The following is a 24,887-nucleotide window of genomic DNA, read 5'->3' as shown; positions in this document are numbered from 1 at the left end:
CTTGGTTTGCAGCACACTTTGATTTTAGTGTATTGTGGGCAGTCTATAAGCAACTATTACTTTACTCATCTTTTAAAATAAGGTATTCTGTTTACCTGGAAACATCTCAATGCTGTAGTAACCATCTAATCAGCGTTTCAGGATTTAAGCTAATTAAGATCCTTTGTTAATGATTGTTTGATAAAAGAAAGCAAAGTAAGCGTATGAAAATAATCACAGGCAGATTTTGGAGATTTAAAACCCGTCAGCATAATTTATGACACATTTCAAGTGAAAGTAAGAATTGTTCATAACTCACATTATACTAGGGAAGAAAACTTTAAAATTTATTTCTCTATTGTTAAAAAAAACAAAGAACAGGAAAAACACTTGTGTGAAAGTGTTCATTATTTTCTACCAGCAACATTATTCGTCACAGATAATCATAAATCCATGGTGAAACAACGTAGTCATATAACTAAGAAAATAAGAAATTTATGTAATGTATATTGTAATTTACAAGGAAACCTACCTCTCTTTGACTTCCATGTCTTTCCTTTCACCCATGCTTTCACTACCATTCAGTAACTCTGAGCCAAATAAACAAACGTCATTTCCACTGCTTTCCAGGAACAAGGCATAGCAAGGAGGCAAAGCAAGCACCATGACAAATAGAATCATCTAGAAGTGGAAATCTCCTCACTTCAAGGAATGTTTTCAATAATGTTTTTATTTTAAACTTAAATCACTCTTCAAACACAAGATAGGACTCTCTTTTTTTTCTACTTTCTTCTCCTCAGCTACACAACTGACTGTAGTAAATGCTGCCTGTTCTAACATACTTTGTTAATTTTATATGTGATGGACTATGGCCCTTCTGTGTTTTTATCCTCAATGTCCTTGCCCCTTTTGAATGGATAGTGTTTGGGAAGAGTAGGGAGAATTCTTGTTTAACTTGTGCTTTTCAATACACTTCACAGCATAATCCTTGAGCACGTAAAAATAGACTACTCAGGGTTTACCCAAGTGGTAATTAGTCACTGAGTGAGCACTGAAGTCAAGAAACCAACGTGTTTAATTGAAACAACATTAAAACGGCTACTATTTGTATACTATTTCAACATTAAAATGGCTACTGACTAGTCAATAACCATTTTTGAGGACACACCTGTTTAGTGCTACCACGCTGTGGCAATACAAAATATGCAAATGTTTCTGAAGTAATTTTATAAAACTTTGAGATTTCTTATGCTTTCAATGTCTTCATTTTGAAATAAAAATATTTCTATAACAAAGATTTCTTTTTTGCCCCTGGATATTGTTACTGTGATGACTTCTTAATGGAAAATTTTAACTCGTTTTGGTAGATTTTTGTATTCCAAAAGAATCTCCTAAAACAGTAATTTTCCACCGTGCATTTAAAATAAAGAGCTAAAGCAATAAGGAAAACTAAATCTATTCTTTCTTGATATCTGGTAAAGTCAGAGAAACATGGTATCACTACGTTAACATTAAGCCATTACGCTATAGGTCCGTGCATTAGCTGAGTCAACATTGATTCTTGCAAAGTTGCAACCAAAGGGACAGGCTTCTATGTTTAATGGATTTTTCTGGGTATTCGGGAAGGTTTCCAAAGAATCATTGGCTTCCGGCATAATTTGCCAATTTCAGCACCCAGGACTGAACAGAGAAAGCAATGGCTGCTAGTGTGAATTTGTTGCTACCTGAAAAGATGATTAAATATAGGTTTTTATCCCTGGAAACTTCCCAAAATTTGTTCTTTTAACAGATTCTTTATAGAATAACCTAGAATGCTGAATTCAGCATTCTAGGTTATTCAATAACAACTATAGCAATATTCTTAATTTTATGCATTTAAATCTGATAAGTGATAAAAACTTTAGTGAGTATAAATACAAAGTTCTAAATGCTAAGATCTTTTTGTTTGGTAACTAATTCTTTTTTCCATGTTTCCACCCTATTTAACACTTCTTTTATTCTTTCTTGTCACCTTTGTTGCCGTGATAATATTGTCATTAAGCTCACTGAGGAGATCTCTGTCCTTCCACAGAGAATAACTCAGTGTTTTGCATGAAGGAGGCAAATGTTCAACAAATGCCTGAATGAGTAAATTTTCTCAAAAGGACACACAAATGCACAGAAGACTAGGACATGGGCTAGCAGATGCAAAGTTGGTAGGGAAACGTATATTTCTAAATATAGATTAAGGGATTGATAGAAATTGTATATCAATCTATAATCATTTCATTCCTTGCTCTCTACTTATAACCATCGTGTACGTGTGTATATATGTATAACTATATGAGTTTGTGCATCTAGTGTAGCAACTATATAGTCAAAGAAACATATTGCCGTATTTTGACTTATACCTATAATTTAAAGAAACTACTTTTCTTGTTTGAATAAAAGTAGTAACACATAATGCTATCTTCTCTCTGTAGCATTCCACAATTTTCCTACGTGGCCGTTATCATAGTCAATGGCTCTAGATCTGTAATAACATCTGTCTCTTGCTAGACTATAAAGCTGATGAAGACAAAGACCATGTGTTTTGTTGATCATTCTATCCCCAATCCTGTTTATAGTGGGTGCTTGCTATAGACTGAATGTCTACGTCCCCCCGCAATTTCATATGTTGAAACTTGATCCCCAGTGTGATAATACTTGGAGGTGGGGCCTTTGGGAGGTGATTAGGTCATGGGGATGGAACCTCATGAATGGAAGTAGTACCCTTATAAAAGAGACCCAGGAGAGGTCCCTTGCCCCCTTCCGCCTTGTGAGGACACAGAGAAAAAACAGCCATCTATGAATTGGGAAGCCAGCTGTCACCAGACACTGAATCTGCCAGCATCATGATCTTGGACTTCCCAGCCTGCAGAATTGTGAGAAATTAATTTCTGTTGTTTATGTCACCCAGTCTGTGGTATTCTGTTATAGCAACCTGAATAAGTATATATCTGTATGTGTGCAGGATAGGAGCATTTTTGCATATGTATGTATATGCCTACATATACATTTTCCTTCTTCTCTTTTGGGCTCATCTATTATATTCATATGGTGATACTCTTAGTTTGATCAAATAATAAGCCTGTGTTTAATGTAGTCGGTTCTTACCATATTTGGTTTCACATCCTATATTAAACTAATTCTAGATTTTAGAATTGGTCATCTAATACTCGTGATATTGCTAATTTTCACAATTTCATGATGAAATTCTCTGGTATTTTATAACTATAATTTCTAGATAGAATTATTAAAGTATATATGTTTATCTAAATGCAATTTGGAAAATATACTTGATATTTTTGCCTACAAATAGCATACTCTGTCTCAAAAAGAAAAAAATGAATTAATTTAACTTTTCACAACAGACTCACAGAGTCCAAGTGAGTTTTAGGCGGAAGAGAGGGAATTAACGTTGGAGTAACACTTATCTAGTTGCCTGATTAAACTCTGGCTCTGTAGATGGTTTGTGATCATACATTATTAAATTCACTCCACTGCTTTGGATCCACTCTGCACCACCAGATCCCGACTCTGCAGATATTACATAAGGAACAGGATAGCACTGCAGTGACCAAAGGTAAATGGAATCCTCTTCAAAGCTGCATGCACCCATTAGGAGGAATGCGGCCACCTGCCTCTGGTGGACTCTTGCTAAGAGTAAGATGCTGCAGATAGCATGGAAGCCATGCATACGAAGAAACAAAATTTGTTACCCAAAGTCATAATTCTCTTCCTTATTTCGTGAACTGCCTGTCATTTCATGAACTGAAAAGATTACCCTGAGATTTGGAAAGACCAACTAGGACTTTATTAGTAAAAGTATCTGAATTTTCGTCCTGGATTTATTCAACAAGCATTATGGATCACCTACCATGTGCCAGGTACTGGTTTATGTGACTGGGGTACATCAGGAAGACAGAGATCCCTGCTCTTCTGGCAGAGATGGACACAAACATTACATAAAAATAGGAAAAGTAGATAGCCAGCGCTACAGAGAAACGGAAAAGAAGATCTGAGAGAGACTGTGGTGCCCGAGGAGGGACAGAGAGCAGTACTCAAGGTGAGCTCATAAAGAAGGTGAGACATGAACTCAGATTTGAAGAAGACCAGGGGATTAGCCAAAAGAAACTGTTCCTCATCAGCCATGCAACCTGAGACAAGTAACATAGAAGCTCCGGGCCTTGATTTTCTCATTTGTACAATGGGATATTGATCTAGATGATCCAGACTACAGCCCTTTTACATTCTTAAATTCTATAAACTATGCTTCAGCTCACGCTGGCTTTACAGAATCAAAGCAGTCATCTAGTTCAGGTTCCCTAAGCCCACACAATGTGTCATGTGTCGCTAAATGCTAAGGATGCCGCAGAAATTAAGAAAGGCTCATTAGGATAGTGGTAATTCGGAAGCGTCTTATTACACTCATTCATTTATTCAACAAACATATATTAAGCACCTACTATGTGCCAGGTACTGCTCTATAGCTGCGGTGTGACAAAGCTGACAGTCTGATGAGGAAGGGGAGGCATGATAGCAAGAAGTAACACATGCCACTCTGGGGCAGAGGGGTTAGAGACGCATGCAGGAAGGAGGAACCAACCACACTGAGTGGGCAGTGTCCACTTTCACCAGGGGTTCTGGATCCACATTATTTTTTCTACCCATAGAGATGAACTTTTGACAATTCTTTCTTCAGAAAAATCTAATTGTTTTATCTTTTGAGAAAAGTGACAATAACTTTTACTTATTAAACGGAAGGGAACAGTTTTCTGAGATTTCCTCTTACTATTCTTTTAAAAAATTAAAAGTAGCTTATCTGTGTTCATCTAGTAAGTATATTAAGGAAAATATTACTAAAGTTTGGGAAACTTCAGTTTCTCCAAGGGAAGTAAAAGTGACCAGATAATATTTAATACTATTGGAGAAATTTTTTTCCTTTTTAAATTGGCACTGGAGCTAACACCTCTTGTCAATCTTTTTTTTTTTCCTTCTCCTTCTTCTTTTTCCCAAAGCCCCCCAGCACATAGCTGTATATTCTAGCTGTGAGTGCCTCTGGTTGTGCTATGTGGGACGTCACCTCAGCATGGCCTGATGAGCTGTACCATGTCCACACCCGGGATCCGAACTGGCCAAACTGCGGGCTGCCGAAGCACAGCGGGCAGACTTAACCACTAGGCCACGGGGCCGGCCCCTATTGGGAAATTTTAAACTGTGAAATTAAAGAGGGAAAAGAATTCAACTTATCCAATGTTTACTTCATTAGAACTAAGGTAATGATATGGTTCTGTCAACAAATCAATTTGTAAAGTATGAGCTTTTTCCATCAGTATTTGTGCTCCCTTTTCTGTTTAAAAATCAGTTTTCCATGACAGTGAGGCAGTAATTAACATGACAATGACAACTAGCATCTATTAGGAGCTTAGTGTGTGCCAGGCTTGGTACTAGGCACTTTTCTTTCTGTCTTACTTTTTTGAGGAAGATGAGCCCTGAGCTAACATCTGCCGCCAATCCTCCTCTTTTTGCTGAGGAAGACTGGTCCTGAGCTAACATCCTCGCCCATCTTCCTCTACTTTAGATGCAGGATGCCTACCACAGCATGGCTTGCCAAGCAATGCCATGTCCACACCCGGGATCCAAACCGGTGAACACTGAGCCGCCGAAGCAGAATGTGTGCACTTAACTGCTGTGCCATTGGGCCAGCCCCATAGGCACTTTTCTATATATTATCTAATTTAATTCTCACAAAGCTCTATGGAATAAACAGTGATTATGCCCAATTTTATAGATGAGGTAACTGAGACTTAAAAAGATTAAGTAAATTGTCCAAGGTCTAAAGTCAGTAAGTAGCTTTAGGGGAAAAGCTCTTGAACTTGTCATCAGAAGACCTGCATTTGAACTCCAGAGGCAGGAAGCATTGAATCTCTGACCCAGAGAAGGTCAAGCAGTTATGTATTCAATACAACTATAACTGTTTTGCTTTTTCCATTAGTTAATGATCAGAAAATTTTTTTGCTGTCTATGTAAATGTCTTCTTAAAAGTTGTATTTTAAAAAGTATATTCATCATCTTTGACATTCTACTGGTAATTCAAAGTCTACCCAAAGAGTTTTTAAACCTGATCTAAGTATTTTAAAAAGTGTGCTGTTGTGTGATTTGGTACTCCATATAAAATTCTTCCTAATGGTCTCAAGTTTCAAAGGATTTAGAAGCTGTTTGACAAGGCGCATTATGAAATAAGGAATATAATCCGTTAGTTTAGAATGTTATACAGATGGTATTAACAGCAGCCATCTCTTCCTGTAGAAGGATTTGAGGAAATTGCTATCCCCCACATTGAGGACAGTATATGATATACAAGCTAATATCTTGATTGCACATTCTTAGCAGACTCCATGGACAAGCGAAGTTTGCTTTCTTGTGTAGCCAAACGGATTCAATAAAAAAATTAAAGAGAATGAATTAGTACATGTGCAATTTTATCTAAATCTGTGTCTTTCGACATAGGAAGCCGGGAGAGTTTCCTTTTTCATTATCAGAAAAATGCTTTTCACTAGAAATGCTTTGCACAAGGGTCTACACTTGCCATTTCCTTTCCTGGTAATTTGATTTAAAAAAAATTTTTTTAAGCCAAATTAAATTTTTTTGTGCTTATATCTCTGTAGAAGCTTCCACAACAAAATTTGGAGGAAGCCTTTAGAAAAATAATTAAGTAACTCTTATGCATGAGACTCAAGAATGTATCATCAAAGTGTTGAGCATTTTTATCAAGGCAGCAAAGGAGAATCTGAGGACGATGTGCATTATTCCGCTGATATCATTCAGTCCTGGGGAGCTTAGAGTATAAAAATAGAAAGTTAATGAAAAATGGGAGATAGAAAAAGTGTTTTTGCAGTAATGTGAATTTTGAACAATTTTCTATCACTAAGAGAAGCTCATACTGCTTATCAGTACAATTCAGGAATTTGAGATTTAGATTACTAATTTAATCATCTGACTGCAAAATTCTTATCAAATTCTTATCCCTCTGGGCCATGTTTGATAAATAAAAGTTTTAAATATAAGAAAATAATCCAGTATTTCAAGTAAGTAATGATATTTTCTGCTTTAGTGATTGTCTACTTTCCCTTACGGTTTATTTTTGGCCTGTAGAAGACAACTGAAATCATGGCAGGCCAGTGGGAAGTCTTCCTCTGAAGGACTGAAGAACATGAAAGTTCAACCTGAATGCTGTTATAAAGGAAACAACTTTTTTATTGGATAAAAAGTAATAAGAACAGGCATTTGGAGCAATTTGAAAACGAATTCTAAAGTGTGGACATAGTATTACACTCCTGACCCAAATTGCATTTCAGTATTAAGTTTCCCAAGCAAAATATAGGCCTTGTCGTTTTATTACTTGAAAGCTCTGAGCAACTTTCTAAGAATATGAATTTGCAATTAAAATGAAGTGGACTATCAAGGCATTTAAAAAAATTTGAGAGTGTATGCAAACAATCTGGATAGTTCTGATACCTCGGGTCAGAAATTTCTTTGCACTAAATTTCAACGGAATATATGTAACTGGAAAGGCCGGAGCAGCAGAAGTTTTCCCTGCTGAGAAAACTCGAGACTGACTTCTAAACTCCCCAGGAGTAAAAATGTATTACAGTTTTAGGGGCAATTTAGACTAAATGGTTTGTACATAGTTAATAAGATAGGTATCTCTCTAATAGTTACTTGAAACCACAGCTTAAGGTTATTTTACATCAGATTTAAAACTGCTATTGTTAATAATAACTAGATATTATTACCATTTTGGCTGAATTGAATTCTGTGACTAGACGTTAAAAGGATGTTATTCCTCATCAGAAATCTCTGCGTGTAAATATAGTCTTTGGGAAACAGCTCTGATTCTACCATATTAAAAGAATCAGCTGAATCAGCAGTTGCATAGTAAAATTTATGATTATATAATTCCTTTTCACAGTCCAAGAGTGAAAAACATAAAGCTATTGGAAGCAAAGAGAACTGAAAGAGTCATGTCTAAAATAGGTGGACGCTGTCAAATTCAAAATTCTATTTGGGTAGTCATGCATACAGGAAAATACTTTTAGCCAGACTTACACTATCATTTGACCTTCACAAGTCATACTTTCCAACCGTGAATGCAGTTTTCTGAGACTATACTTTTGACCTTGAAGATATAACTTGATATTTTATGTCTCTTAGCAAACTTATAATGCCTCTGGTCCCTAAACTGAGGTCATCTAAAATTAATATCATATCTTTAAATGGTTAAATTCTGTAATTCTTATTTTAATTATTCAGCACACAAGGGCAAAGTGGGAAGCTACAGTTCCTTTAGAACTATCTTTCTCTTACTGCATAGGTCTCTCAGCTTTCTTAATGCAGGATGTCCCTCAGCTGAAGCTGGGACTGAGGAAATAGCTGCATTGCACTGCAGCCTCCAGTCTCGCCACAGCTCCCAGGCTTAGGATTTAGCTGAGCTGAAAAGATAGATGCAGGGGCAGTATATTGGTCCGTGGGGCTTAAAGCTTTACCGAAGGAGATTATAATAGGGTAAGTTACTTTCTTTCTGAACCTTAGCTTGTCTGACTTTCATTTTCACGTTGTTTTTTCTCAGTGATTACTCTAACAGAATGACCTTACATCGTAAGTTTTACTTCCTATTTCTGCCCCCTTTTGCCTTTTATTTAAACAGATTTTATGCCTTCCATTCTACTTAGAAGACAGCAACTGTACTAAAAAGGCTTCAACAATTGCAGCAACTCCCTGCAGTTGGACAGTCTTAAGCCATTCCACTTTAATTGTCCCCAATTCTTAACTCTACTGTAATGCAATAGCATTCAGAAGCCAGGGAGCTTGTTCACCAATTAGCAGAAAGGAAAAGAAAAAGTCAGTGCAGCAGAACGAAAATTAAGAAACACTAATCAAGCATCTCAACTCTAAGTAACTTGAAATTAATTTGACTTTCTTACCTTGGATGTGAATAACTCTGTCGTGATCTAGAGTGTAGTTGTCTGAACGGTGATCAGCCCCGCAGATTGAAATCAGCACCAGAAGAAGTAGACTCTTCATCTTTGTAGCCCAGAGAATCTTCTTCACTGTAAGAGCATCGCATACAAAGAGGCATGTGAGATTTGGAACCCTTTGGAGTGTTGCACTGCACAACTTATTACCGCCTTATCATCATAGAATGGGTCTGTACAAATATTTAACCCAATCTGTTCAGAAAGTTCCTGTAGCTGTCTTTGAGAGCTGAAGACTGCAGCTTTGAACAATTCCAGTTTCCTTTATGTAGCCAGAGTCCAAACAGTGTTTAACTCTATCTTTGCAGAATTGTAAATCTAGACATTTAAAACAGTATAATTTTGATATAGAGAGTTACGGCAAGTTACAAAGAGATGTGGCAAGGACATAAATAAACTTAAAAAAATTTAAACCTTTGGCTTTGAAATATAAGTTAATAAAACAACAATTTGATATATATATATATATATGAATATTTATCATATTTATCACCTGGTCTAATTAGGAACTGAATCTTAAACCAGGGCAAATCAAGAATATTTTCATGAAACTGGACATCATCATTCATTTTACATGTGGCTTCCTAAGCAGGTTAGATTCTCTTGTTCCAAATAGAAAAGAGGCCAAAAAAAAAATGCCTGATTAAGCAGAAGCAGCACATTTGATAGAGACTGACTTACCATCTTACATACTGCTTGGGTCTGTGATGAATAGTTGAAAATTATGGACAAACTAGGTTAGAATTGTGCGTGCTCCCACTGCAGTCATCCTGATTGATTTTTCATTCATTTCTACCTAAAATGCTGACGCGCCAACTTAGAGTGCCAGGTAGGGTCCCTGCAGTCAGCAGAGCCACGGCTGCAGGGACTGTCCCTGCCAGCCTCGCAGGGCAATTAGGCAAATGAAGAGCAGAAATAGACAGGGAGGCGCAGCTCTGGTCCTAAGTGACACAGGCAGAGCCATCACTTGGCTGTCCTTTATTGAAAGAACAATTTAATTAGAAAAAATTCCCCCCCAAATATAATCATTGGAAGGACCAAGAAGTGATTCCAAGTGATACAAACCTTCGACCTTTGCAACATTTGCCAGGCAAGAATTTCAGGGTCGCTCCTCTGTTGTAATGTGGAAGCTGAGGCAAATATTAACAAGGGCTTTCTTTTTCTCTCATGCACACAGCAGCCTTAACAATACTTGGCTATTTTTAAAACTGAAATTGCACAGTACTGGCTTCTCACACTAATTTGTTTTTTCCAGGAAAGCCTGACTCTCTGGAATACTTATTAAAGAGCTCTGAGTCTGTTCCTGGAGGTCCTTGAGGGCCAGCCTCTCTACTCCACAGCCTAAGGCACCGTTCACAGAAGTGTGCCGTGTCCGTGTCTCCCCCAACCCGGCCTTTCCTGGGACCCAAGTGCCTCTCTGCATTCTCCCCTCTGAAAATCAGCAGTGTTGTGATACTGATGACTTCAGTCTTTCATGTCTATCTTAACCCTTTTCTTTTTCTTCATTATATCACAGAAAGAAGATGGTGGATGAGCAAACGGAGAAACTCATTTTTCCAGGAAACTAAGAGTGCCATCTTCAAAATTCTACCTGATTTACTGATCTTCTATTCAGAAGTTCACTTGCTTGTTCCTCTGAGGATGTTTTGGAAATGATTATTTTTTTGAAGCTACTGATTTTTCTCCATAGGAATATTATGCACATATATCACCTATTTCAACCCAGAACTATGCTTTGGGTGAACAAACAGAATAAAGCTGACCTTTTGGCATTTGGAAGATAATTGGGGCGATTGTAGACACAACCTAAAACACTGGCAAACCAGCACAAGAGGTGTCCTGGGCTCTCTGCTTGCCACAGGAATCAGAGGGGAGGGGGAAAGTGGAAGAGAGAGTGGAGGAAAGCATACCATTTTACCTGTTAAAGAGAGGAGACATTCTAGGTAAGGGGTCAAGATGAGCAGAGGCAGAGAATTTGCTACATTATTTTTCACATAGTGTGGTCATTCACAGTATAATTTATAGGGAGTTGTATACCTACCACAACACACACACACACACAGGGTTAGAGTTCTGCAAACTACTGTTGCAGGAACCTTGATTTTTATTCATTTTTACGTAAAATCTATTACACAAAAATTTATATATCTCCTTGAATTCCATACCAAAGCATTAAAAACTTTACCACTAAAGGTTCGTTTCATTGAGCTAAGGTATTAACTGTCCAGCAAGCAAATTTTAAAAATGCAAACATCCTGGGGGAGGGAATTAACGATAACAAGAACAGCAGGAATTCCTTTTAGTTGAATGTCTACTATTTGCCAAGCACCATGCTAAGTATTATGCACAAAATGGCGCATGCAGTCCTTATAATAATTCCGTGGGACAGATATTTCCATTTTTCCTGACACAGACCTTGCTGAAGGTTGCACATCAGTAAGCAGGAAAGTTTGTATTCACTTTCAAGCAAAAACAACACCTACTTTGAGTTGCCCTTATTTTTCTGAAAGAGAAAATTAATTTGTTATTTGTTTTATTGTCTTTTTTTATTTAGGTCCTTTAGCGAGAACCTACTATGATCTTAAAACTTAAACTTGTGTTATATGTGAATACAAACCTTTTTTCCAAGACTTACCCAAGAGAAGTCAGATGACACTTGTCGTAGCATGATTGTGCCCTGCCTCGTCTATACCACCACCCTGGCGCCACGGACACCGCCTCAGTGGCTCATGTGTGCTCATACACATGCAGTCACACACGCCATCTTCAATTTTAAAAAGCCAAGGATACCTCACCTCTTCAGTGATTTGTGATTAAAATAGAAGCATCCGTCAGCAAACACTTCCAAGTACCCCACACTGGCACTGACGCACTCCAGGTAGGAGTGAGCTGACGTATGTTATCTTTGCTACCGTAGTGCATAACATCTGTCTCACCAAAAGATGCAAAACTAGAAATGAGAACTTAAGGGGCAATCTTCAGGTGTTTCAGCAAACTGCAAGTATAACACGAGATACGGCACACTAGATCGAGGTCCTTGAGGACAAGGCCGTGTGAGCGGTCTGTGTGCCGGTCCTCAGAGAAGGACGCCTCAATGTAGTAGGAGGTCATGTGAGTGAATGAATCTGAATTTTGCTTATTTGCATTTTGTAATGATGTCTTTTCCAAATATCTATGTATGCTAGGTAAAAGTTTTTAGTTTTAATATGAGTAAAATTTAGGAAATTTGGGGGACTTTTATATAACTGGCTATTGCCAGCCTTGAGTTAGCACTCTGGGTTCACCTGCCACTCACACCTTGATGGTCTCTTTTTACAGCCTAACTTCCCTGCTGCCCTGATGCTCCAGCCAGCTTCCAGATGAGTTCAGATTGAAATGGCTGTGTTCAGAGTGAAAGACACATGATAGGACGGTAATTTCACAGTTCTGCTTTGGTGATAATTGAACCCCTATTTGAAAGGAACATACTCTAACCAGCGTAGAAGTCTAATAGTTTAATAGAAACAAAGACATACTTTTGCCGATAGTCTAATACAAAAGTAGCCAGTTGCTATTCCCTACACACCTACAACGGTAAAATTATTGTATCCGATAACGGAGAAATAGAACCAAGTGGAAGGCATGCCTGCTATTTTCTGTGCCTTGAGGGCTAATGCCACTATTTCCTGAACTGCTATTCCATGCCAGGCACTGTCCTTGAAGCTTCATCTATTTAATCATCATTTCTCAGAACAACTCAGTTGAAGTAAGTATGTTAGTCTACACATTTTACAGTTCTGGAAATGGAGTCAGAGTAGCGAAGTCCCCAGCATGTAAAGCCAGGAGCTGGGATCTGGGCAACCTGCGCTCCCCACCGCTGTTACTGGTGTCCTCGAGGAGCGTCCTCAGCTCTCCTAGACAGCTCTCACAACTCTTTCAAGGCTTCCCACAAGCTGGAATGTCCCTCCCACCCCTCTCTCGGGGTTGTAGGTGTAGCACTGATCACAGCCCTGTTTGCACAAGACGCCTATGAGTTCAAAGCCTGAATGCTTTTCCCCACTGCATGCTCCACACTGAGAACCGTCCCGTGTGCCCAGGGGAAGGAGGAGTGGAAACTGAGACGTGGGAGAAACAGTTACAAGGACTAAAGGAGCCAAGACCAGGGGGAGTTTTACACTGGTTGAAGATTACGTGTGTTAGTATACGGAGAATGGTGAAGACTTACTTTTTTCTCCATTGAGGGTGTAATGAAATAAATCAGGTTTCAATCTCCCACTTAAAATTTAGTTTAAAAATCAAGAGAATCAAGGGGCAGGCCGGTGGCATAGTGGTTAAGTTTGTGCACTCCGCTTTGGTGGCCAAGTCTTCTTGGGTTCTGATCCCAGGCTCAGACCTATACACCACTCATCAAGCCATGCTGTGGCGGTGTCCCACATACAAAATGGAGGAAGATTGGCACAGATGTTAGCTCAGGAGCAATCGTCCTCACACACACACACACACACACACACACACACAAATTATGAGAACCAATACAAAGTTTGCCAGAAATTGAATGAGCAAACCATAGAATCTCACTTGACAGAATTATTTTAAAATACACTGAATCTTCTCCTCCTTGATACCTTTTAAGTTTGATCTCGTTACAGGCAGTGTTTCCTAAAAGTTGGTCAGTGGTGCAGTGACATGAAAAAAAAGAGAGAGAGAAAAGGGACTGCAAGAGTGTACTTTTTCATTAGATTAAATTAATTCAATTAAAAAAATTAGTTTGTTTTCTAAAGTAACTTTTCTTACCTTTTTGATACCTGTTAGAATGACTGTTATTTCACAGAATTAGAAATTTTAGACTTTTCAAATTCTAGATTATTCTATCCTTACTTAGCAACTGTATTTTTTTTAGATGACAACCTTCTGCTGGCTCATCAAGTGTTTTGTTGGTGGTGGTTGGCTTTGTTTTCTGTTTTGACTCTCCAGGTGTGTAAAATCCAGGTCAGACCACTGACCCAAATGATGGTGAAAGAACTCAGACTACTGATGCATTTGAATTGTTCAGTGTGTGGAGGGATGACTGGATCTTCACCTAAGCCCCGGGATTTACTGCACACAATGGAGCAGAATGCACAACAGCTTGGAATATACCCAACGCTCAAGAGAGAAGCCATGACTGAAAAAAAATCTTTGTTCAACTACACAACACTAGCTCCCCTCAGGGAGTGCGTCTGTATAAACTTCAAGCGGACACAGCATTCTCCCTGTCGTCTTGCATTGTTTGATGAAAAAGCAAGCTACTGAGGAAGTTAGTTACAGAGCATTTATGATGCCCTGGATTCGATGTCCAGCCACGGACATCATGGCGACATCCTAATCTGGCCATGGTCAATCTGTTCCTTCCTTGCTCTGGTATGATGCTCTGGCAACCTGATAACCTGGAAAAAGTCCTAGATCAGGAGGAAGAAAACATGAGTTCTATTCTAGGTCTCATAACCAATGCATCAGGTCTCAATTTCTTCACCTACAAAACAGAAATAGTGATAATAACTTCTCAGCAGGGTAAAAATTTGTGCTTTTGAAAAAGTATAAAAACTATACAGGGGCTGCCTGGTGGCGCAGCAGTTAAGTTTGCACGTTCCGCTCCAGTGGCCTGGGGTTGGCCGGTTCGGATCCCGGGTGCAGACATGGCAGCGCTTGGAAAGCCATGCTGTGGCAGGCATCCCACATAAAATAGAGGAAGATGGGCATGCATGTTAGCTCAGGGCCAGTCTTCCTCAGCAAAAAGAGGAGGATTGGCAGCAGATGTTACCTCAGGGCTAATCTTCCTCAAAAGAAAAAAACCCAAAACTATAGAAATTAAGGTATTGTTATTAACCTGGCATGGCCCACCTCAAACCTGATAAATTTCTAGGAATAAAAGTAAGAAAAATAGCAAACTAAAGATATCTCCACCTGAGGGGCAGGTGAGTTCTAGAAGTTCACGGTTTCGAATGAGTGCAGGCGTCAAAACAGAATGTGGAGCCTGGAGCAGCAGCAGAAGCAGCACCAGGAAACTTGTTAGAAAAGCAGATTCTTGGGGCCCCCTCAGATCTCCTGAATCAGGAACGGGGGTGGGGCCCAGGCAGTAGTGTTTTGCAGGCCTGCCCCTCCCCCAGGTGATGCTGACGCAGGCTCAGATTTGAGAACCACCGGTGTAAGCCTTCAGGATTGCCAGGTGTTCTCCATCTTGTGGTTGAGCCTCTGGGAGTCTGCAAACCCCTGGAAATAATGTTGCGCCTGTGTTCATTTTTCCTCTCTCTACTTTTCCTCATTTTCCCTTTTTCTACAGTGCATGTATTTTTTTTTTTAAGCGTTACTTTAGAACACTGGAAAGGAATGCTCATATCATTTTTTAAAATATTAAACAGATGGGTGGATACTTTTTCCTGTCATTTTATGAACTTTTTATAATGTTGCTATGTTTATAAAATTAAAAAGGCAGAGAGGCTGGCCCGGCGACATACTGTTTAAGTTCATCTGTTCTGCTTCAGTGGCCCCAGGTTCTTGGGTGCAGATTCGGGGCTCAGACCTACACACCACTCATCAAGCCGTGCTGTGGCATCATTCAGTATACAAAATAGAGGAAGAGTGGCACAGATGTTAGCTCAGGGCCAATCTTCCTCACCAAACAATAAATTAAAAAGGCAGAATACTATGTAATTCAATTTGGAAAGATTTCGATCCAAAAATGGCTAACAATTTAGAAAATATATTTGGCATTCAGAAGATTACTTGCCATGATTTATTTTCTGCAAGTTTGGGATGACTATCACTTACTCAAACAGTCTTGGAGAGCACCTAACACTGTCTCTGGACTTTTGACAATTACAGCACATCTGATGCTGAAGTCCCCTTGCAGCATCAGCTCTGGTCCCATTGCTCCTCTCTGAAGCCAGTGTAGTTTCTCTGACAGGCTCATTGAAGCAAAGGCCACTCAACAATAAGAAGGGCAATAAAAAAGTAGCGAAGGGGTGATAAAGGGAGTATTTGCACACTGTCTCTAAGTTTGAGGAAATGAATAGGTCACAAGAAAATGAGTACCGTGGTACAATTCCCAGATCCAAGAACGTTGTAAGATGGCTTCTCTGAGAACGGGATTTGTTACAGAGCCCGCAGTCTCGCTAACGGAGGAGCTAAGTATGCCTTAGCCACTTGTACAGAAACTGCTTAGGTTTAGAACAAATCGCTTAAAAATGATCACTTTATTGAGCATCACTTCGTTGTGGATGTCTCCACCATTTACTTGTGGTTTCTTTCCTAATTAAAAGTCTCAGAAATCTCAACAAGTCATGGATTTGTGCCATGCAAATAAAACATGAGAGGTTGAACCTCGGATCCCCATGACACTTGGAATAAGCCGCATTTAAAAATTTATGAGTCATTTCTTTTTCTCTTCCTCCTCCACATTTTGAAATCAGACTTCCCCCCCATCTTTTCCCCTATATTTTCCATCATCATTCTCTCTTTTTTTCATTTTTCTTTTATGCTACTATTTCTCCATTCATTACTTACAAATCTTATCCATCTGCTCTTACTTCATTTTTTCTCTGTATTTTATTTATTACATTATTTGATACTGGACATTATCATATGATTTATCATCTACACCAGGGCTCAGAGTGAATGGGAGAACAATTTATAACTCTATGGGAAAGAGCGACATGTAAATTGGGGCCGTACGCAGGACACACGGAGAGATGGTGTGACAGCGATGGAGGAAGGCAGAATTTAGTTTCATTCCTTGCTCTGCCACTTTCTAGTGGTGACCCTGAGAGCAGTCATTCAATTGCTTCAGGTCAACTTTTTTATGCATCAATTGGAATAGTTGATGACAAATGTCAAAACCTTACATATATTAGTTGTTGTTATAGTTATTATTATCTGCTTTTTTCATACTGGAGATATCAGGCCCTCCATTGTACTCACATTGCATTTTAGGGCTGTCCTCCTCAGAAAATGCAGTCATGGATTTTTAGAAGGATAATGTCAACAATGCTTGTTTAAGGAGCATTCCGGTTCACTTACTGCTTTTGGCTGGTTCTTCTTCGCCAGCTTTCTCTTAGAGAATATTGATAGAGTTTGGAACAAACTCAGCAACCCTTCACTTAATCAAAGTGCATTTGCTCAAGCTGCTCATTGGCCCATCTGGACTCACTTTAGATAATTCTTGACACAGGAGTTAGACTTTCCCCAAACCAGCTTTATGAAAGGGCTCTGCAGTGGTTGTGTTTGTTTATAGGTTTTCTAAAACAAACATAAAAAGCAGATATGAATAAAAGCACAAATTGCATCTGGTGTGTATACTGTTCAATTCTACAAGCTTTTATTGAATACCCAGGGTATGTTGGGGAAAGCGGTGCATATACACACTGACAAGAGCAGGACTTATTGGGACTTTTCCTGTTTCTGAGTAACTAACAACCTGGCATTGCTGGACGAATAAATGAATGAAGCACTTAGATCAAGATTCTGACACTTCTAGGTTACAAACTCTGTGAAATCCAAGCTTTAAACTGATGCTTAAAAGTTGTAAACATTTCATTCAAAATTTATTTGCAAACAACACCTTCAGTTGGAATTGTGTTCTCTACCCCACTTCACACTGAGGTTGGGGATGGATTTACAGGTATAATGAAGATAGCACTGTATATTTATTTTACGTCTTATCTCACTCATTTTTCCACCATGAAAAGAGCAGGCAGAGTAGACTATGCCTCTCCAATCTTGCGGTGTGTCCTCGCCAGCTAGGAATCTCTTCAAATGGGATAATACCAGTGGACAGGCAGTTGTCGAAATCCACTCATATGACAAGAAGGAATGTAAGTTGTAACTATAGCAAAAATGGACTTTCTTGTCATTGCGTATTCTTAGTGTCTTTTGCATGTGTAGCCACATCATACAGGAAGGATGAAGTATGTACACAGAAACGTCAATTCATCCTGACATTATGTACTTAAAAAAGTCTTTTTCCCTCTGCATTTACCCGACAGTCAGTAAGCTCTCTTCCCAGCTCGTGCAGAGGAAGTTTCAGACTTGCTGTTAATATATTCCAAATTCCAGTTCTAACTCTAGTGGATGATTCACAATTTGTTGGAGAAGAAAATGATACAATAGGTGGACAGGGAGCGTTATGGTCTCAAAGCCGTGGAAGGTAGTAGAGGTTGCCACAGCAGCTTCGGCCCGTTTCTGTGATCACTGTCCTATGTGCTATGTGTGGGTGTTCTTACCATCTCCCCAAAGGTTTTTCAGTTATGTGAGAGTTGCAAGTTTTCAGGGTCAGGAGGGGACATGTTTTCTGTAATTAATAATCTGTCTCTTAACCAGATAGTTGTTAGGAGAGGAAGTCAATAAATACATGTTAGGCAATACATTTTGGTCATGATGGTGATATTAAAAGAAAATAAATCTCTTATCTTCCCTTCTATTTATCTTGGGGAACTTATCCTACTTTTACTGCCCTGAAAATCATAATTTTACTGTAGAATATTAAGAATTAGACTACAATCAATATGAATATCACATTGTTATGCTCTTAAAAATGCATCCTTCATGGAATGTAGAAGAAAACAGTTTCTATCATTACACATAAAGAAAATCATCAAAAACCAAATCACCTCAAGAACAATTCTTAAAAGATGATTAAATCTGTCAGAATATAAACTAGCAACACTGCCACTTCTCAGGCCATCTTGTAATTTCTTTGTAGTTTGACATGCTAAATGCTACCATGGTGTACTGGTATTGTAATAATGATCAAATTACGCGAATAATAAGTCCACATGCTAGAGGTCATTTTAACTAAAAGGAAAATTTCACTAAAAGTTTCTTTGTATCTGGCCTAGAATAATTTCATCAATAAACAAACAAACCATAAAGTATGTACATATGTTAGCATTGTTCTGAGAAAAAAAAGTTTTCTCTGGAGAATAAACAAGGCTACTCTAAGAAGTATGCTTGCGAGGCAAACTTGTAGAGGAAAGACGTCATTTTATAAATTCATTCTTCCTTGATTCCATGATCAAAGATCTCAGTAGCATCAACAACAAAGCATTATATAGAATAATATAAAAATTAGACTCTAAAAATATTTTTTCTTAATGTATAAAATAAAAAATGAATTATCATCATTATCATTAACAGCAAATGATTTTTGAACACTAACAAGGAATTTGGCACTAAATTAATAACTCTCCAAAGGTAGACATATTCCCTAGTGAATTGCAATTCAAACAGAACTTAAACACCGGCATTTTAAAGAGATCAGAAGGTCCCTTTTAACCAATGATGGATGTAGTCTTTTCTGAAACATTATAAAAGAATGAATATATATATAAAATAATATTAAGAACTTACATTGCTATCTCATTGTTTCCTAACTAACAAATCCAAAACCAGACAATACCAAATAAAAGAAAACAACTTCCACTTTTTTATAACTCTTTACATCATTTTAAAACTATGGAAAATAAATCTCTCCTTCTTCTTCTTTTTTTTTTTTTTTGCTGAGGAAGATTAGCCCTGAGCTAACATCTGTGCCAATCTTCCTCCACTTTTTTATATGTGTGTTGCCACCACAGCATGGCTGACAAGTGGTATAGGTCCGTGCCCAGGATCCAAACTGCAAACCCAGGCCACTGAAGTGGAGTGCATGGAACTCAACCACTATACCATGATGCCAGCCCCTCTTCTTCACATTTTGATGTGCAAACATGAATAAAGTTGACAAGTGCTAGGGCTATTTTTTTTTTTTCTCTGAGGAAGATTAGCCCTGAGCTAACATCTGCTGCCAATCCTCCTCTTCTTTGCTGAGGAAGACTATCCCTGAGCTAATATCTGTGCCCATTTTCCTCTACTTTATATGTAGGACGCCTGCCACAGCATGGCTTGACAAGCGGTGCATAGGTCTGCACCCAGGATCCGAACCAGCAAACCCCGGGCCACCAAAGCTAAATGTGCAAACTTAACCGCTGCGGCACCAGGCCGGCCCCTAGGACTACTTTGACATGTAGTTTACATAAAAACAAGTTTAAAGATCTAGCTCACATGCGCACAACTAAATGGATACAAGCCTCTTAGTTACAGGCTTTATAATTTGAAACAAAAGTTTTTAAATAAAGTATTCAGAAGTAGGGTTTATATGGATAGAAAACTGATCATAACATCGCTTTCAATTAGATTACTTTCGAAATTATTTCTAATTGAGCTAGCAAAACACTATTTTAAGACTGTCTCATTTAAATTTTAGCATTTCTTATAAACTTCAAAATTTCAACAGCTGTCAGTTAAACATTATATTAACACTGGATCTAAAAATACAACCGCGAGTCCTCCACACGACAGCTTTAGTGCCATCACAGCTGTGACGGGAACAAGTCTTCTGCATAATGCAAAACCCAACTCTCAGCTCACCCCTGCATCCCACATGTCACTCTAAACTAGTTGACAAACAAAAAGAATCAGGCAACTCACATGTGTTTTATACGGTGATCAGACTCTGAGCAGGTGTAGAAAGATTTTAAATATATGTTAATTCTGATTGTTTACTAAATGCAAGAAAGAGTTTTACGATCGATGGTTTCCTGAGGTATCTGATGGCACTAAGTCATAAAAACAAAAATAAATCCATTCACGATCTTTAGCAGCAAAAACTTCTCTCTCCTCTCCCATTGAAGCAGTCTCCACCTCTTCTGGCTGTCGATTTTAAGTTATCTTCCAAGACTCTGAAGCAGTTTAGTATCGGTCCACATTCGACGTCAAAGCATGATCTCATCAGAATTCAGTTCATTGGTTTATGAGCAACAAAGCCTGTTCTAGCCCAAAGGCTGTGTCTACACAGCACAAAAGGGAGAAGAATACAACATTCTCCAATTAACTTGGCAAATACTGGCAGCTAAGTTCATTAAATGAGTTTCCAAACCGTTTTTGTGATGTAAGATACAACCCAAGAATTCATCTTAATAGGTTTTTAAGTTATAGTAATCTTTGAAAGTGTTTTTTAAGCTTTTAAAACTAAATAATCCTCGTTTACGTCTTCTTTAGCTGAGGAATTTGCTCATTCTGAAAATAACCGAAATCATTTCAGCAACCTTTTTCATAGGCACCTAAGCTCAGTCAGTCGGTTAGAACTGACTACTCTGGACTCCAAAAAATCTACATCATTTGTAAGTTTATTTTATAAAGAATAATGCTATTTAAAATTTTTATGTTATGTATTAGGTTTGCTATCAACTCAGAACTAAGTAATCATCTATGAGTATAACACAAAAATACGGGCAGTATTATCTCAAGAAGGAGGGAGATTGGGTATACCTAAATTGCAAAGGTTTTTCACTGTCCTAAATAACATGAAATCACCACCCCCAACCCTCCCACAGACTCACCCTTTCAACCTGGCTCCAAATTCTCACCATTAGATTTATCAATACACAGTTCCCAAGGTCTTTGCCACTTCCAGCTTGACCATGGTTTTGTAAAGTATAATGGAGGGTCTCAAGTCCACGCTAGTGAGAGCAGTGTAGAAGCAACAGTGTTCCTGGGTGGGTACCGACCAAGTTAAGAGGAAAGGAACAACCATAAACACTAAGTTTCCCTTTTCCACAATTTTCATAGAAAGCAATGGCTGTTCCAAGAATAATTACATAAGAGACCCAAATTCTCATCGATGCTGGGGAAATGACAGTCGAGGATTATTTGTGTACTTTGAATAATGATCTTTGAATGATCTCTTTCACCTTGTTAATTTTAGCAGGTACGCAGATATATTTATGTCAAGGTGGCGAAACGTAATCCTGAGATATACCACCTGGAAAGCAAGGGAAATTGTAACATCGTATGACACTTCAGAAAAGGAACTGCTATCCCCAAATTGCAGAAAAACCTCACATACACAGCTTTCAGTCACCACCCTCAGATGTTGGTAGTAACTGCATACCTGAAAATAATTTTTAGTGCACATGACATTGCAAATACTGAGAGAACCACTAAAGATATAAATGTCATGAGAAATAAAATGTCAATGGCTGATTCAGAGATTGACTCCCAAAAAAGTGTGTTTTGCAGACAATTGTTTAAAAGGCAAAAGCTCCTGTGGCTGAGAGCAAGCGAACAGAACACGAAGGAGGAGGAGCAGGAGCAGAGTGGGGAATTGAGGGCAGGAGGAAGAGACGCAAAAGAAGAAGAGGAGGAGGAAGAGGAGGGGGCCAGGAAGAGGGATGGAGGGAGGGAGGGAGAAAAGAGGGAGTGGGGGAGCGAGGAGGAGGAGGAAGGAAGGGGAGGAGGTGGAGGAGCACGGGAAGAGGGAAGGAGGGAGAGAGAGAAAGAGATGGAGAAAGAGGGGGAGGAGAGGAAGGAGAGGAGGGGCAGCGAGGGAGGGGGTGGGGAGGTAGGAAAGTGCAGAAGCTGGGAAGAGAGAAAGAACTGTGTTCCTTAGCGCTAACACCTGGGGAGAGCGGCCAGCACTACAGCCAGTAGAAATGGGAGAAATGACACAAAGGTCAGATATCACAATAGAGAGTACCCACTAGAGAGGCTAAGTGAACATTCTGAACGGATCCAGGGAGGGAAAACCCAGTCTCCGTTCAGTATCTCAGGGGCTCCTAAGTTACATCCTCTGTTATATGAAGCCACGATTCAAGTCATCATCCATTGAGCAGCACTTCACGTCAGGCAAGCAGAAATAAGCCTCAACTTCAGACCCCAAAGCAGTCACCCTTCAGAAGGCTGAGGAGCAATAGAAGAGAGCAGGATGCTAAGTGCACAAAAGCATAGTCAGGGTACCATCGGAGAAAGAGGAGACGCTCTCCAGCAAGCAAGAGGAAGGCCCGGCCCCACCCCCCGCAGTTGTGCAATACAGCAGCCTTGGCAGGCACCTAACCCAGCCTGGGTGGGGATAGGAAAGGTTTCACGAAGAAAATGACTGCTCAGCTGGATCTGGGTGACAAGAAGAAGAGAAGAGGGAAGCAGCTGTTGCTGTCTATTAGAATGGCAGGTGCAGAGGCATGAGTGTGAGACGGCTTGGGCAGCTCCTAGGACTGCGTGTAGCTCAGTGGGCCTGGAGGGTAGGACTGTCAGAATGGATGGGCTGGAGAGGAGGCTGGACAGGCAGGCAGGGGCAGCGATGAGAAGGCCCTGCACATCACGCTCATCTGCATTTTTCCTAATCTTAGCAAGTCTTCTAAACAAAGTGCCACCATCACCGAGTGATTTACCTTATCTTTACACATTTCATAATAATACTGTGAAAATATAACTGCGTTGGGGGCCACATTACAAATAGGGATTTTCTGAATCATGCCATATATACTCTGTTCACTAGGAAAGATGCATGCATAACACACTTTAAAAATGTTTCCAATTTTTCACAAAAGTAAAATGTAAAAATTTCAAAATGTAAGAGGTTAACTTATAGCATTGATTCTCACTCATTCTTCAGGAAGGCCAGATTAACATAGATATCGATATAAATTCATTGATCGGTGTAATCATGGAACATACCAAAAATTTAATACATTTTCATATTGGATTATATCAAAAGACTGTCAAGCCACACACTTTAGAATGGCTCTAGGAATATTTATGGGATTCAAAAGCAGAGTCTAGCCCATTGTGTGAATGCACAAATACTGGGACGCAAGCTCTATGAGGGAAGACACTCTGTTCCCTTCCACATCCTCTGGCACACAGTAGGAACTCAGGGGTGCTGGTTGTGCACTATGCACTGCAAGACGAATGGCAGCCCCCAGTGTTGTATACTACACAACCTGCACAACTGTATGCTGTAGTCCTGTAGATATTACATATACCACACACACACACACAAACACACAACTTACCTATTGAACAAATCATCACATTTCATACAAAACTGTAGAAAACAATCATATGATTTTCAAATAATTAACGATGCACCTAAAAGTGTTTGATTCCATGCTAATGTTACAAAAGTTTAGACTCCCTGAGGACAAAAACCCTATTTTATTAGTCTCTACACTGCTGGCGTCCAGTGATTTTGCAGTGAGTGTTCAATGATTGAATAAAGGAGATTGGGCTTTCTGTGGTTCTAAATACACCTGATGCGAGGGTGAGCTAGAGTTAACTAAAGTAATTGCTAGAAGAACTCAGTTATTCCGTGTTTTGTGTTGATCGCTATGACCCTGTCTGGCCTGCCTCAACCTCATCCTGTTGTGGGCAAATCATCCAAGTTTGCTGCGTATTTGAAAAGCATAATCTGCCCTGACACAAAAGGACCATTTTTGGCCAAGAGAATACAACTGCATATATCTTTCTGCAAGTATTTCCACACAAGCTCTTGAAGTCCATTCGTAGGAGGGCATAAACCATAAAGGCTTTTAAGACATTTACATGGGCTCTCATTGCTAACTGTTCATCTCTCCTACCTCCAGTGCCAATCCCCAGCCCATCTTATTGAGAACATTCTCACACTGATGGAAAATAAACACAGTACAAGCCATGGAAGGCTTACGGGGACTGGGACTGACTTTTCATCAGCGTCAGCATTCTCTACTTCATTTCATCACTCCGGTACTCTGGAGATCGTTTGAAATTGTGCTACCACCAATGGCAGAGTCAAAACAAAAATTAGTGATGTAAAATGTAGTCAAATAGGTGGGTAAAAAGTAAAGAACAAGACTTGAGGCCAAATTATGTATCTCATTTCCTCCTACTCGCTAATTTAAAATTAGCTTAAGGATCATGCCCTTTGACCCACTCGTTGCAGGGTTTTCTGACCTCTGTCTTAAAAAGGGAAAGATATGACAGGAAGACAAAGAAGCAGCTGTTACTCGTGGTGAAAGGTAGAGGAGGAAACAAGACCAGTCTGTCAAA

General features: G+C 39.2%; 1 protein-coding gene across 3 annotated transcripts in view; it reads right to left on the bottom strand.

Annotated features, from left to right (window-relative positions):
- Nucleotides 1-24,887, bottom strand: part of HAPLN1 (hyaluronan and proteoglycan link protein 1) — a 77,584-nt gene that overhangs the window by 24,237 nt on the left and 28,460 nt on the right. The window contains exons 1-2 of one of the 3 annotated variants that reach the window (XM_070569762.1): nucleotides 20,514-20,751; nucleotides 8,985-9,110 (exon numbers count right to left, since the gene is read on the bottom strand). In XM_070569762.1, the coding sequence (XP_070425863.1) occupies nucleotides 8,985-9,084 (100 nt within the window). In that variant the 5' untranslated portion in view covers nucleotides 9,085-9,110; nucleotides 20,514-20,751. Of the gene's footprint in view, nucleotides 1-8,984; nucleotides 9,111-9,716; nucleotides 9,932-20,513; nucleotides 20,752-24,887 lie in introns of those variants that run through there. The other 2 variants (XM_070569761.1, XM_008539053.2) reach the window with 2 other exon arrangements.

The sequence above is a fragment of the Equus przewalskii genome, chromosome 13 (genome assembly GCF_037783145.1).
Source record: "Equus przewalskii isolate Varuska chromosome 13, EquPr2, whole genome shotgun sequence".
NCBI lineage: Eukaryota > Metazoa > Chordata > Mammalia > Perissodactyla > Equidae > Equus > Equus przewalskii.
Note: the sequence above shows the minus strand (reverse complement) of the source record. Positions and strands in the feature narration are given on the sequence as shown.